The sequence below is a fragment of the Branchiostoma belcheri genome, unplaced genomic scaffold, assembly GCF_001625305.1.
Source record: "Branchiostoma belcheri isolate BF01 breed outbred unplaced genomic scaffold, Haploidv18h27 scaffold24, whole genome shotgun sequence".
Classification (NCBI taxonomy): Eukaryota; Metazoa; Chordata; class Leptocardii; order Amphioxiformes; family Branchiostomatidae; genus Branchiostoma; species Branchiostoma belcheri.
Genome location: NW_017803843.1, coordinates 704,164 through 717,483, shown reverse-complemented (window position 1 = coordinate 717,483; position 13,320 = coordinate 704,164). Strand labels below are relative to the sequence as shown.

The 13,320-nt window shown below is 44.7% G+C and overlaps 1 protein-coding gene across 1 annotated transcript in view; it reads left to right on the top strand.

Annotated features, from left to right (window-relative positions):
- The window catches only part of LOC109471202, a 47,474-nt gene extending 37,639 nt beyond the window's left edge, over positions 1–9,835 (top strand). The window contains exons 2-12 of the mRNA XM_019770489.1: positions 1,071–1,193; positions 3,222–3,352; positions 3,661–3,770; positions 4,107–4,167; positions 5,241–5,369; positions 5,556–5,740; positions 5,915–7,197; positions 7,614–7,764; positions 8,184–8,266; positions 8,603–8,686; positions 8,958–9,835. Of these exons, the coding sequence (XP_019626048.1) occupies positions 1,071–1,193; positions 3,222–3,352; positions 3,661–3,770; positions 4,107–4,167; positions 5,241–5,369; positions 5,556–5,740; positions 5,915–7,197; positions 7,614–7,764; positions 8,184–8,266; positions 8,603–8,686; positions 8,958–9,553 (2,936 nt within the window). The 3' untranslated portion in view covers positions 9,554–9,835. The remainder of the gene's footprint in view (positions 1–1,070; positions 1,194–3,221; positions 3,353–3,660; positions 3,771–4,106; positions 4,168–5,240; positions 5,370–5,555; positions 5,741–5,914; positions 7,198–7,613; positions 7,765–8,183; positions 8,267–8,602; positions 8,687–8,957) is intronic.
- Positions 9,836–13,320: the final 3,485 nt, after the last annotated feature.

The following is a 13,320-nucleotide window of genomic DNA, read 5'->3' as shown; positions in this document are numbered from 1 at the left end:
AGAGAGAGGGAGAGAGAGAGAGAAATAGAGGGATAAAAATATAGATATAGGTATAGAGAGATAGTGTACATATAGTATCGTCGGGGAGTACTGTATTATCATGTTGTTGGATAGACCAAACAAGAAACTGATATACCATAAATAGAAGAAACAGGAAATTAACGCACTGTTTTGGGTGTCTGGTTCATATGTATAGCTCCTCCAGACTCATACAAATTTTTAAATTGGTATGTATATTTTGTCTAACGTTGCAACAGCTTGTCCAAAACAAGTACTATATATGATCAAGTGCTACGATAATGATATCAGCTCATTAGAAAGAAGAGTTTTTAACCAAACACCAAACGGTTATACAGGTTTTATAAGGTTAACGAACATCCTATTATAAAACCAACATCCTATTTTTAACTTCGCCGAGGTGCCGTTTGTCTGTGCGTCTGTCTGTGTTTGTGGACAGCATAACTCAAGAAGCTGGATGGATCTTTATGATATTTGGTATGTAGGTCATTGTCGGCAAAACAAGTTCGAGTATGGACCACCTGTTGGCTTCCTGTGGTACTGCAGCAGAACTTTTGTATGTCGTGTTCTGACCACTATATCTAGGGTCATGATTTTTGGATGGGAGATAGCTCTTAGGCCAGGGGCCAATTTTGTTTTGCAAAGGTTACGTATCAAGAAGGGATTGACGGGTTGTCGTTAATTTGGCATGTACGTAGCTGAAATGATGATTGACGTAATTACATGTATATGCAAATCATGGGGCAAATTTACAAGATTCATGAGAATTCGTGAAAAGCAATGTATGGACAAACTTCGCATCATGACAGGAGAGTTACGTTATGGCATTTAGTTATGCACGAAGAGCCATATTAAAGATATATGCCTACGCTGCACTTTCTATGCGTTGAAATCAGTACCGGAATTTTTCAACAACATTTATACTTAGAAATCCTTGGCATCTTCTTCCAGCTGAGCTTTTGATGCGAAATAAACGCGTTTGAAGTGTCGATGTGAAAACATGCGTTCCGTCGCCACCATTTCTCACCCGTCCGTCCGCCATTTTGTTTCAGACGACATTTGCAGCGACGTGAAGGTGCCCATAGCTCACCAGGCCGCTGCTGCCGGGGACATCGTCACTGTCACCAACGTTATCAAGGAGGATCCGGCAGTTCTGGAGCAGCCAGATGCTGATGGTAAGCTCGTATCATCTGTTGTGTGTATGCTGCCTTTTAAAAGTGTTTACGATACCGTGTTTACCAACCCTTAACCTTATCCAACGATGCCACATGGAATGAACTACATTTTCTCTTTCGCATATACTTTGCTTTGCATAATGTTATATGTTTAACCTTTAGACAACAACGTGTTTAATCTTTAGCCAACATTGCTGGCTCTGTCATTGGACTGGGTAGCGACACCATGTGGTATTGTTACAACTTTGACAAACTAACAATTGGCCCTCACTGACTTTGCGATTGGTCCGTAGCAATGGTGGCCTTACAAGTCAAATACTGGTCGAAAGTTCAACCGGCATCTATTCATTTCACACCTGCGGTGCACTTTAAAAGTCCTATCACCTTCTTATTGTGTTCAATGTTTACTGGAAGAACAGACTGATGATTGATATGAATACGCAAACTCAAACGTGCAATGCCTTCCTGCACTTGTATTTTGGCAATGATGCAGTACATATATATCACATTGAGCATTCTGAGCAATAAAACGTCTATCCAAGATTCTCTTTTTTACTATGTAGAAACCTACTTTCTAAAAAAAACACCAAATGGATAAGAGCCAGTGGTACCGTTAAAAACAAGTTATATCATACAAGACCTCGGGTACTGGGAGGGCTCCGTGCAAATGACACTGTGGAGGAATCCATGCGTTGTGTGCAGAAAAATAAGGCTTAGTCGCATTTATCGTACGGTCCTGGCATGATTGTAATTTGAGAGCATTCTTGGGATATCTGTACATGTGACGCACACGATTCAGTTGTCTTGTTACGGCCTAAAAATTCGTTTAAATTTTGAGTGTGCCGTCACCATGTCTTGTCGACATGTCATTAAATGTTGCATTAAAAGTAAAATTTACAAATGTAAAAAAAAAATTACGTTTTGTGCTGCCAAAAACACCGGAAAGACTGCCATTGTCTGCACATGGTGTTGAGCAGTGTTCCGCTGCCGGAAACAGGTGGAAACGCTTGATATTCATGGATGCCAAGAGACGTATTTGGATGTTTTGTGAGCGACCCCGCCAAACCTCGGGAGGATTCATTCCTGTCACCTCCTTCCGTGCCATTGTTCAGACAGTACTGAAATACTTCTGTAGTATTTCCTATCTGATAGTGAATCGCAGGTGACGGAAATACTCTTCAAGTTCTGAGCGGGGCCCACTCTGTCGGTGCGGTTTGAAGAGCTATTTTGGGGCAGAATCTGGCATATTCGTAGGAAGAAAGGTCTTTAAAAAGATACGATAACCGAAAGACACAAAAATAACATATACATATTTTGACATATGTCTCATCCAAATTAAGAAAAAAATACAGAAAAAAATCTGTTTCCTGTGTGGGTATGCTCATGTGTATATCTTTGTGGAAGATTATTATAGCAATTTGTATAAGCCGTTAATGTTTACTACCTAACACAAGAATCGCGGTATTATATATGTAGTAAACTGGATTGAAGGCAAATATTTTGTCTTCCATTTCTGAACAAATCAATATTTCACAGTCTACATCATTGGTTGTCTTCTAATGGTACAGAAAGAAGACATCATATGTACAATTCTTCTTTGTAAAGCCTGTAGATTTCACAAATGAATGTAGTCAAATGTTCTGAAGCGCAAATGTCATGCAAATTAGTCAGTTTTGTGGCGTGCAACGCAGAGCCGTGGGGTACGCTCTTCGTCTGTTTCATCATACATTGAATTCTGATTGTGCGTGATTGTCATTCATACATGATAGAAATAGAATATCCTGCCATTCAAGGTTATGCGCGTTTTGTTCGTGCAGTTAAGTATAAAACACTTTTAGATGCCTTTCCAGATGTTTAATAAACGTTTGTTTTCAAATCAGGAATTCATTTCTTTCTACAAGTCTACCCTGTGTAAAAACTACGTTGTTTCTGGCGCCAGGACACCGCCAAAATCACCCTCATCGCCCTCAATCATTTCTTTTCATTGTCCCGTTCCGCTACTGAACATTATTTACCATGTTTCTGCAGGGATGACCCTCCTGTGCCACGCTGTAGCGGGAGGACAGCTGGACACGGTGAAACTGCTGCAGAAGATGGGTGGCGATATTAACGTCCAGGACGCTGCAGGCCGCACGCCACTGGCCATAGCTGCTTACATGGTACGGTATATCAACGTGTAGCTATGATAGTTTATAATAGCATCGTTTTTTTGTTGTTTTTTTACACTTTCATAGCAAAGATTCTTCACGGACAAGAAATCAATGTGGAATAGGGGGTGGGGTGGTGAAGATCAAGATTTAAGGCATACAATCAATGAATTATCTGCAGCACGAGAGTGGCAGAGAAAGCATATTAAATGATATTCAGTACATCTTGATGACCAGAGCAAGACTGTAATAACGTTTTGCTCGGGGTTGAGACGAAAATACAAATATAGTATTTATTTTTCTGTTGTCTTCTGTTCCAGGGCTGGTACGAAGGTATCGTACTATTACTGAGAAAAGGCGCCAAGCAGGACATCTGTGACAAGAGCGGCCGCCTCCCCCTCCACGCCGCCACCTATCAAAGCGAAACGAGGTAGCTCAGAGTCTATACTCTGTTCTGGTCAATTTGTCCACTTTTGGAGCCGGTAGGTCCATCAGCGAACCGAATATGGCATATCCAGTACATGTACTATATAATTTTTTTTATTTATTTACTTCAATTTTCACCTCAAAACAAGGCTCATATTGGGTAGCGACGTCGGAAAGCCCTACGTATATATATATACTGGTTTCCAAGCCAGTATATAACGTTACATACATATGTCTTTTCGAGTCGCCACGGCTAGCATTTGGGAAGCATTCACAAGGACGCTTGCATAAATTGCATGACTCGCGTACTGATACAGACTGTGCTGTTTCTCGTTCAAAGGTCAATGGCCATCCTCATGCAGAATCTGTCTGAAGAGGAAGTCAACCAACCTGACAATGAGGTGAGTGGGCGGCGTGTGTGGTGCTATTCTTAACCGTAGTAGGGCGCGGTGGTGGTGTGATATGGATAGTCAGTAGAGCCCGTCGGCAGAACGTACTGTGCCTGCGTGAAATCTGTAATGTATTGTTCATAGCACTTCGGCAGAGGTTCTCATTTTAGGGTCATATTCGCGTGTAAAGGATGACATCCCGTCTATAGTTTTCAAATGTTTCGCACATATGCGGTACGTTCTGCCGAGGTGCTGGCATGTACAGTAGGATACTGGTGAATTGAGTATGGGCGATTTCAGTGTGAAGAATGTAACTTTAGATTATTGCAATGTGTGTTTAAAAAGGGGAGAGGAGCGGTTCAGAACCATTACGGTATAATTTAAAGCTTTGAAATACAGATGTCAAATTTGGCACTATCCAAGCTGTTGTTTCATAGGTATATCAACACTGGAAATGTTGAGTTTCTTTTAACACCTTTGGAGGTAAAACGGTAATATAATGGCTATGTTGTGCATACAGGTTTTTGTCAAAACTGCCATTACAGCAAATGGTGCTCTTTATTTGCATCTCACAAAAATAACGGTGGTATAATCGTATATTTTTAGCACAGCTGGGGTCTCAAGGTGAACTTTTCGAGCACAAAGGGCTCTCGTGTTTGTTTCTTTACCTACACTGTTGACAGTCTGGAACGCAAAACGGGGGGAAATCGCACGGAGGATTCGAATCACTTCAAGCACTATTTGTGAACATATCGAGTCTATCTTCAGCTAAATGTAGTTAGCTAAGAGTAGTCCGCTTTGCTTATTTGTAAAATGTTGGTCCGCCAGAAAAGTCACGCCTGTCACGATTTGGCGGTTTCGATCCTTCGAATTCCTTGTGACATGTACGTAATCTCCAAGCAGATCTTTGGGCCGGGTGGCAAAAGACAGTATCAAATTGCCCAGGCACAGGCAGTATCCATTGTGTGGGGTATGGACCCTCTGGCGAATGAATACTAGTACTGCCTGGCCAATTTGATACTTCTTTTGCCAGCCTAAGATCTGCTTGGAGATTAACATGTACGCGGTATTGTCGTTTCCGACAGGGCATGACGACGCTACACTGGGCAGCCTTCCACAACCGTCCTGACGTGGTGCAGCTCCTGCTCATGCGCGGGGCCGACATCACGTCCATAGACATCGACGGCAAGACGGCCCTGCACTGGGCTGCTCAGGTTAGTCACAATTTCTTAAAGTTAATTTTCTAAAATATGACGAGTGTTTTTATAGATTCCGCCGTGTTGCGATATGTCTTTTTAGAAGTAATTTGTCTGTTTTATAAGCGCATGCACAACCTCGCCATAAACTATAATTCCGGTGACTGGGTCAGTGAGAAAACGTGCCTGTGCTCCTCCATGTAGAACGGCAGCACGGCGTGCTGCAATGTCATCCTCGGGGCGACAGGGGGCGCTCACTTAGTCAACACCATCGACAACACTGGCAAGACGTGCGTTCACCTAGCGGCAGCTGCCGGTCACTGCAGCACGCTGAAGGAGTTGGCAACGTTGAAGTACACGAACTTGGAGGCTTTGGACCCCGACGACAGGTAGAGAGTCACCCCAGAAATACGATTTGATACAACATTTCATCCTTGTGAATGATCAAAACTTCAGATAATCTTTCTTTAAAACAAGTTGATAGTCAATTATTTGATTTGACGTTTATGGTTACCGTATTCATTTTATTTTATTTTATTTAATTTTATTTTATTTTATTTCAGGACACCCCTACACTGGGCAGCCGCGTCAGGGCAGGCCAAGTGCGTGGCCCTCCTGCTGAAGCTCAACGTCTGTCCGACGCCGATAGACGCGGACGGAGGGACTCCGCTGGACTACGCCATCCAGGGGTGCCACCAGGAGTGTCTGGACCTGCTGGAAGCCGCCGACAGGGTGTCGGAGGTCGAGGTGGATGTGGAAAGCGCGGCCAAGACCATCGAGATGCAGCACACCATCAGCCCCGTGCGAAAAAAACGGTTCGGATTCCTGACCAATTTCTTCTCTCGCAGAAGCCCGAAATGCAAGCGAGGCCACGGCGCCGCGGAGGACGATGCTTCAGGGGAGCATTTGACTCCAGGAGGCGACACCTTCTACAGGCTACAGTTCGCACCTGAGATGTCCAGCGGGGGCGAGAGTGTTCTCAGTGAGGAAGCCAGGAGTGATGCGACAGTGGACAGGGACGAACTGTCCGGAGGGGACCTGAACAGCGGCACCGGTCAGGCTGCGGCCATGGAGGAGGCAGCGGACAGACAAGGTTTGGAGATGGAGGAACTGGCCGCGCAGATTCGGTCGGACTTGGTCATCTCCGAGGCTAGAAAGACAAAGAGAAACTCATTGAACAGACGGTCCATCGACGTGGCGTATGTACCGCTCATGAGAACGGACGTTGACGCCAATATACCCTTCTCAATGCCGCAGGAAGAGGACAGCAGGGAACTGAAAATCGCCGGAGATTTCATGGGTGTACCCCCTGGCATTGCCGTCGGGGAGGGTAGCTCCCGGCTAGCCAAGCTGTCCACCAAGCTTGCTCCGATCCAGACGAACTCCTTCCTGACCACTGTGGAGGACAACAGTCCCGCAGAGGATGTGGAAATCCCACTACAGAAGTACAGCCGTCTTCCCTCCCCTCCCGCCATGAAGAGGGAAGAAGACAACCCGTCCCGCCTGAGCGGGGGGTCCGTGGACACCGCTCTGGATTCCGCCACGTTTCCTACGCTGCCGCTGAGAAACGCGCCATCCCCGTACGGGAGGCTCGACCCCATCCCGGCACACCGGGTAGAAAGTTTCACGTCTTCGCGAATGGATCGGCCGAAGCACGAGATTCTGACGAGGAAGAGGTCGCGGTCTCACTCGAACGTGTTGGAGCAGAGAGGAGGGAGTTCTTCGGCGGCGGAGTACGACCCTCTCCTAGCGTCCATCGCGAAGGCCGGGCGGGCGTCAACGTCACCGCTAGATACCGGACCGGCGCCACTCGCACCGCTGAAAGGGTACAGACCGAAAAGATCAGGTAAATAACAGTTGCAGATTAATCGCTCTAAATCCGAACAACTAAATCAACTACTATTATAGAGCCAGGTTAGTATCAGTCATCAGAGATATGTAAAGGCTGTTTTCTCTAATGTATTTCTGTATCTTTTTAGACCAGTTTCTCTAATTTATAGCTGAATCTTTTTAGACCAGTTTAACAGAAATGAATAGAATGCTCAGTGCAGAATTAAGACACGTAAGGCCGTGGATGATAACAAAAGGCGTGAGACGATTCGAGGTCCCCGTTAAGATATATTATACTTTTCAAGTTACAAATCGTTGCATGTTCAGTTACCAGTACGAAAGCAACCAAAATTGATAACTGTAACGCCGTTTGTTGTAGATAATCGCACGCAGTAACGTTTAATTTTTAACACTTGCCTCCGCATGTTGCAGCTGCTGTGAGCAGTGCCCTGCCCCCTCCTGCCAAGACCCAGCAGCCCGTGCCGCGCTCGGAGATGAGGAAGCTGACTCAGTCCTGGGAGCATCTCCTCAACCCCGTCCAGGTGGTCAACAAACCCCGATCACAGTCACTCAAGACTCAGGGGTAACTAGAAATCACTACTTACTTACACTCTGCAAAGCAACATTCTGCAATGCACTTTATGACATTTCTATGACACCTGGTGGTCTCTATTATAGCAACTATATTATAGGACATATCAACATACAACGGACAGAGATATGGCGGTTATCGTGTTGTAATCAACGTAATTTTGCCTGTCCACGAGGCCCTTTCTTTGTAGATACATGTATGATACAGAAAGTCTTAGGTCTCTGCCGTCATATGGCACAAAGGTTGATGTATGTGTGTCCTATATAGTTACATCACCACGTCACAGATCTGCCACTTGAATCAGTATCCACGTTCTTAGATTGGCAGCATTAGAGCAACCACGATTATTCCGTCGTTGTCCTTGTGTACACTTTTATCTAATGTCACTTTTCAACGTCCTTCATCCGCAGTGAGTTCGAGAGACACACGGGGCTGCCGAGGTCCATTTCACACGAGCCGGGGATAGACTGGACAGAAACTGCACTGTCGTCAGGTACGGGCTGAGAGTCTTTAGTCGAACTGGTCCTGGAAAATGTGCATGCATATACTACATCATTTCATACCCGGGGGCATCAGCATTGGACACTGTGGGCAACATGTTTAGTCTTAGAATGCTGATCGTAGCAGCAATGCTACGTATACTATCTTTTTGACACACGTACATTAATGCTGAAATTTTGTCTAGAATTTGCTGATGATCTTTACCTTTTCCGAGTCACTTACACCACTAAACTTCAGACCAGTATAGAACACAGGGTCTGGCTTACTCGTAACAGGTGGACCTTTCTTGGATGATTAAAATATAACATGGTTCTACCTTGTACAACAGGAAAGCCAAAGAAGGGCAGGAAGAAGAGTAAGAAGCTGCAGAAGAGACCTGGAGACTCAAGGAAGATACAGGAGCACGGCGAAGGTATGTCAGCTGTGTTTGTTCGAAATAAGGTTATTATGAGGTCATTGTCATTATGACACAGCTTTGATCCTTAACAACGTTTCGGCATCAGTTAAGCTATCTTGAGCAGAGACGGCAGGGTGTGGGGGTGGGGGCTATATCACTTTCCGTGGAGGTAGCTGAGAATCTGCCAAACTGACGTTTTCCAGAGATCATACAGAAGATGTGTAGTATTACACTCTACGGAGCAATGCGTTTTGGAACTGACGTTTTGTCCCCTGTTGTGTTTCAGAATCGTCTGCGCGAGGACACAGTATTTTCCCGCCCATTTTGCCCGGGCCGCCCGTCCTGTTCACCTTACAGAACAGAGTGTCGCCCAGGCGGGCGACGGTACCCAGTACGGCTGACGTAGAGGAGGTGACAGCCAATCAACAGGCTTGTACCATAGACTCGGAAGGGCGGGACAAGAAGAAAAAGAAGAAGAAAAAGGACGCGTCTGAAGTTTACGTCGAAGTTTGTTCCCACAAGGGCCACTGGAACGACGAGGACGAGGACGACGCAGGCGCGAGCGGGAGTAGCGGAGGGAGCGGGAGGGCGGAGCGCAGGGCGCAGGCGCAGGCCGTGGGGACCGTGTGTGAGCGCGGCCCGCAGTTTAGCGGCGAAACACCCTCTGGACAAATGGGTACTTCTTCAAACACAGTTGCTATGCACGAGGGAATTCGAACCGACGTTGGGTCCGACGACGTCGTCGAAACGGCGGGACTCCCCACAACAACACAGTCGATAACAAGATATGAATGTAAGACGCAGAGAACTTACGGCGACCAAAGTTGTTCGGTACGAGCGCACCCGAAGCTGGTGAGGACGAGAAGTCCATGCTCGAAGTGACCATATCATCGCTCGGACCAAAAACTCGACGTACGAGCCACAACTGCAAACAAACGACAACCATCGAACAGACGGGACCCTGTCTTGCTATGGGAGTGACGATGGTTCAAATTTGTGATGTGAAATTTACCTCATAACGGTGGGCAAATACGAATCCAGAATATATAGACATTAAATAAAGGCTGCTGGAGAACCGTTTCTTGTCTACCGAACGCAAGGTGGTACCCTCTCCTACCACACCGTTATGAGGATGATAGACTCATGTTGTGCACGCATGTGACAGGAACATTGCCTCGAAATGTAGACAGTACAGGCAAACGACAGACTTTTCAACGATAACCTGAACGGATAAACATTCCTGCGCACCTTTCACAACACCAGGGATGTGCCGTGCCCTGGGACTACTGTAAGAGGATGTTGGACGGTATGTTCGGGTCTGACATTGGGACAAAATACCTCCCAAACCTTTGGGACATCAATGTCAGCATCATCGGCGCCATTTTGTTTAGTGACTTCACGTACCGCCAAAACGGTCTTCGCTGCTTTCAAAACAATGTAAAACTGTAAAGCTACAGTATGCCAGATATCTATGACTGTACTGAAACTCTGTAAAATAAGAGCAATTTATCTTTGTGGCATACGATATCCATCTTTTGTACATTGCGATGGTAACATTCCCTATTATTATTATTTCAAACCTGGTAGGTAATACTTGTGATGCGAAGAAAAGAGATATACCTGCTTTTTATACATTGTGCAATTCGACAGAGACTAGTTTCATTCCATTTCGCATGTAATCAACATATCTTCTTGTTAGAGAATTATTTTCGGAAAATCACACATTTTCCTATATGTCTTACCGGCTATGTCGTACATTAATAAGGCAAAATACAGAACAGTGCAATTCTGTGTATATACTAGTCTATTTAGACACGGATGGCAGAATTTTGGACAAACCTGAACATATCAATTTTCACGTTGTTTAATGCAGTTCAGAAGTTGGGTGAAACATGAAAGGTTTGTAACCTTTTTCAGCAAAATGATGAGGAACATAACATTGAGTATTCTACAGACCAAAATTACCTGTGCACACATTCCCAATATGAAAAGACAATCACGAAAAGTCGCCTTCTTCTGGGCGCTTAGTTGAGTACAATCAAGGAGCTTCACCACGTCCTTGGTACAATTTGAAGTGCACGTGCCAAACAAGACTGAGTGGGCAGGGTTTCAACTTTTAAATCGTCGCCAATTCACTCGTAACTCGTCAAGAGTCCAAAGGACCTGACAGACCGTTCCAGGAAAAATCGCAAAGGGGGTCGGTGCACCGAGAGGTTTGTTGACAAAAATACATCCTCATAAACATCACAGAATATAAACACTGTGTGGACGAACATATCTAGAAAGAAAACCAAGTTGGGCTCTTTTTCTTACAAAACAAATCAAGTGCGTGCACATCTTCATCCGTACTTTGCGGGTACGTTCTTTGCCAAAACACTAGTCAGTTGGCCACGATGGGTCATGTTCTAAATCCGAATGTTGCATCTACAATGAAATGGTATTCAGACTTAAACCTAATGTTGCATAAGACAAGCTGATATTCAGTCTTGGTTCTTGCAGATAAATGACGATATCGTCACACAGTGTGTTCCAGTCCGACAAAAGATGAGTTATAACATTGTACATGTGCTGTATACAGGTAGCGGGTTGTGTTCTCTGTTGCTCAGCGTACACAGCAATCTGGTACCGTGTACGACAAGCTGTTGGGAACCGAAATACATTGTACAAATTTGAAGCTGCCAAGACTGATCAACAGTTCTAAAAGCTACGCTATTCTACATGTACATGGGAAACTGTAAAAATCACAATGGGAGAGCATGGCTCGCAGTACCCGCATTGTGATAGTATTTGAATCGTTGTAATAAACATAAAGGATTTCTATCTATTCAACATTTTCTCTCGAATGTGGAATTTGCTCTCTATCAACTGTAAATAAAAGAAAAAGTGGGTATATTATGCATCGTTTGATACTGACATGTCTGTTGTTATACAAGGATGAAATAAAGATGAATTGTTCAGTTGAAAATTCTCTCTGTTCTTTATTTTTATTTAGCCAACTACAACGTACTTCAGTCTTCAACGTCCGTCATCAGCATGGGTTAGTTCACAGTAGGTAAGGTAGGCATTTCGTCGGTCCTACAAGACCATGAAAAGTACTTCACAGTGACCAGTTAATATAGTAGTGTAGGAGAAATTAGTTATTGTATTTTTAACCATATAAACACAGGGGGGCATACTTATATTGTAGACCACAATAATTTCTGTAATGTGTAATTTTACCCTAAACCCCATTCAAAGTCTTTAATGGAAAAGACTAGCTTTTACCCCTAAGTACTCCTAATCTTGCCCGCTCCCGCAAAGTGACTAATTTGTATAAAGCGAACTTGCGACTATCATGGTCTGGCATGATAAATTCTGACTACGATGTCAGATTATCGTAATAACAAGGTTTCGCACAACGGAAGCCAATTCCACGGGACCGGCGGGGTGTATTGTTTAACTGCCAGTGACAGTAGCCTGTCCGGGAGGAAATTTAACGGGCCATTAGCTGTCCCTGTGGACACGGGCGCCAGCCAGCCAGCTGTGGTCACACCGAGGGGAGCGTTAACGTTGTCGTGAAATTTATTGAAACGAAACATACTGAAGCTTTCTATTCACCCTTAAATTCCAGTAAAAATGTGTTCGAGTCTGGTGTTGCTATGATACATTCATGTGGAAGTTTCAATAGAACCAGTTTGTGATGACTGAAATTTAAATGCCCTCAGACAAGATAAAACTTTTTTCGGTATTCTGCGTCACAGGGCATCATTACTTTGGGATCTGATCTATATTGATCTTGATACAAATGTACTTCATTTCATCACTCCCTATATATACGTCGCGCGATTTTCATATAAAAAACTGAAATAAAATGAGCCTAAAACTAGCCGTCGACCTACCCGAAAGTTTTGTAACACTGTTTTAAACTGGGCCAAACGTCAGACTGACATCACGGATGTGTGGCGTTCTCATTATCTCCCCCCGGAGACGCCCGTCCCTCCGGCGGACCAGCTGGCGACCGTCTCCCCGCCTGGTTTGCTCCATTGTGCTGACGGCCTGTCACAGATGCTACCTACCAATAATGCACCTGTGTCTCGTCACGTGACCACCTGTTGCTCCCCTTCCTTTCCCTGCCCTGCGTTCCCCTTCAAAGTAATGTGGATTGAACACACACATCAACACACACACACATTAACACACACGTGCGCTCACACGCACACGTGTACGCGAACACACACACACGCACGCGCACGCACATACGCACGCACTTGCTCATGTCAAAATTGCAACATATCAGGCCAATAGAAAGCTACCAGTACTGTTTCCTTTGTGAACGTCTGGACTGCCATGCGTTTGTAGAACATAAAACGACGTAAAACAAAAGATTCAGGAAAGAAGGGGTTGGGGGTAGGCAGGTGTGACAACCGTGATTTATATATAATAGGTTTAATAACCTATCTATATGTACATCAAATAAATATCTCTCAGATGCGGTGCACCATTAGTATGTCTATGGTATATTGACTGGTCCATGGCTTAAGTAAGAAACAAATGTAGGGTAGCGATTACCCATCATCCAGCAAAGGAGTATGAGAATTTCTTTAAGTGTCTTTATTATGACAATCTTACCCGCGCATGCCTGTGGTCCGAGTCCAAAATACGTGCCTGTA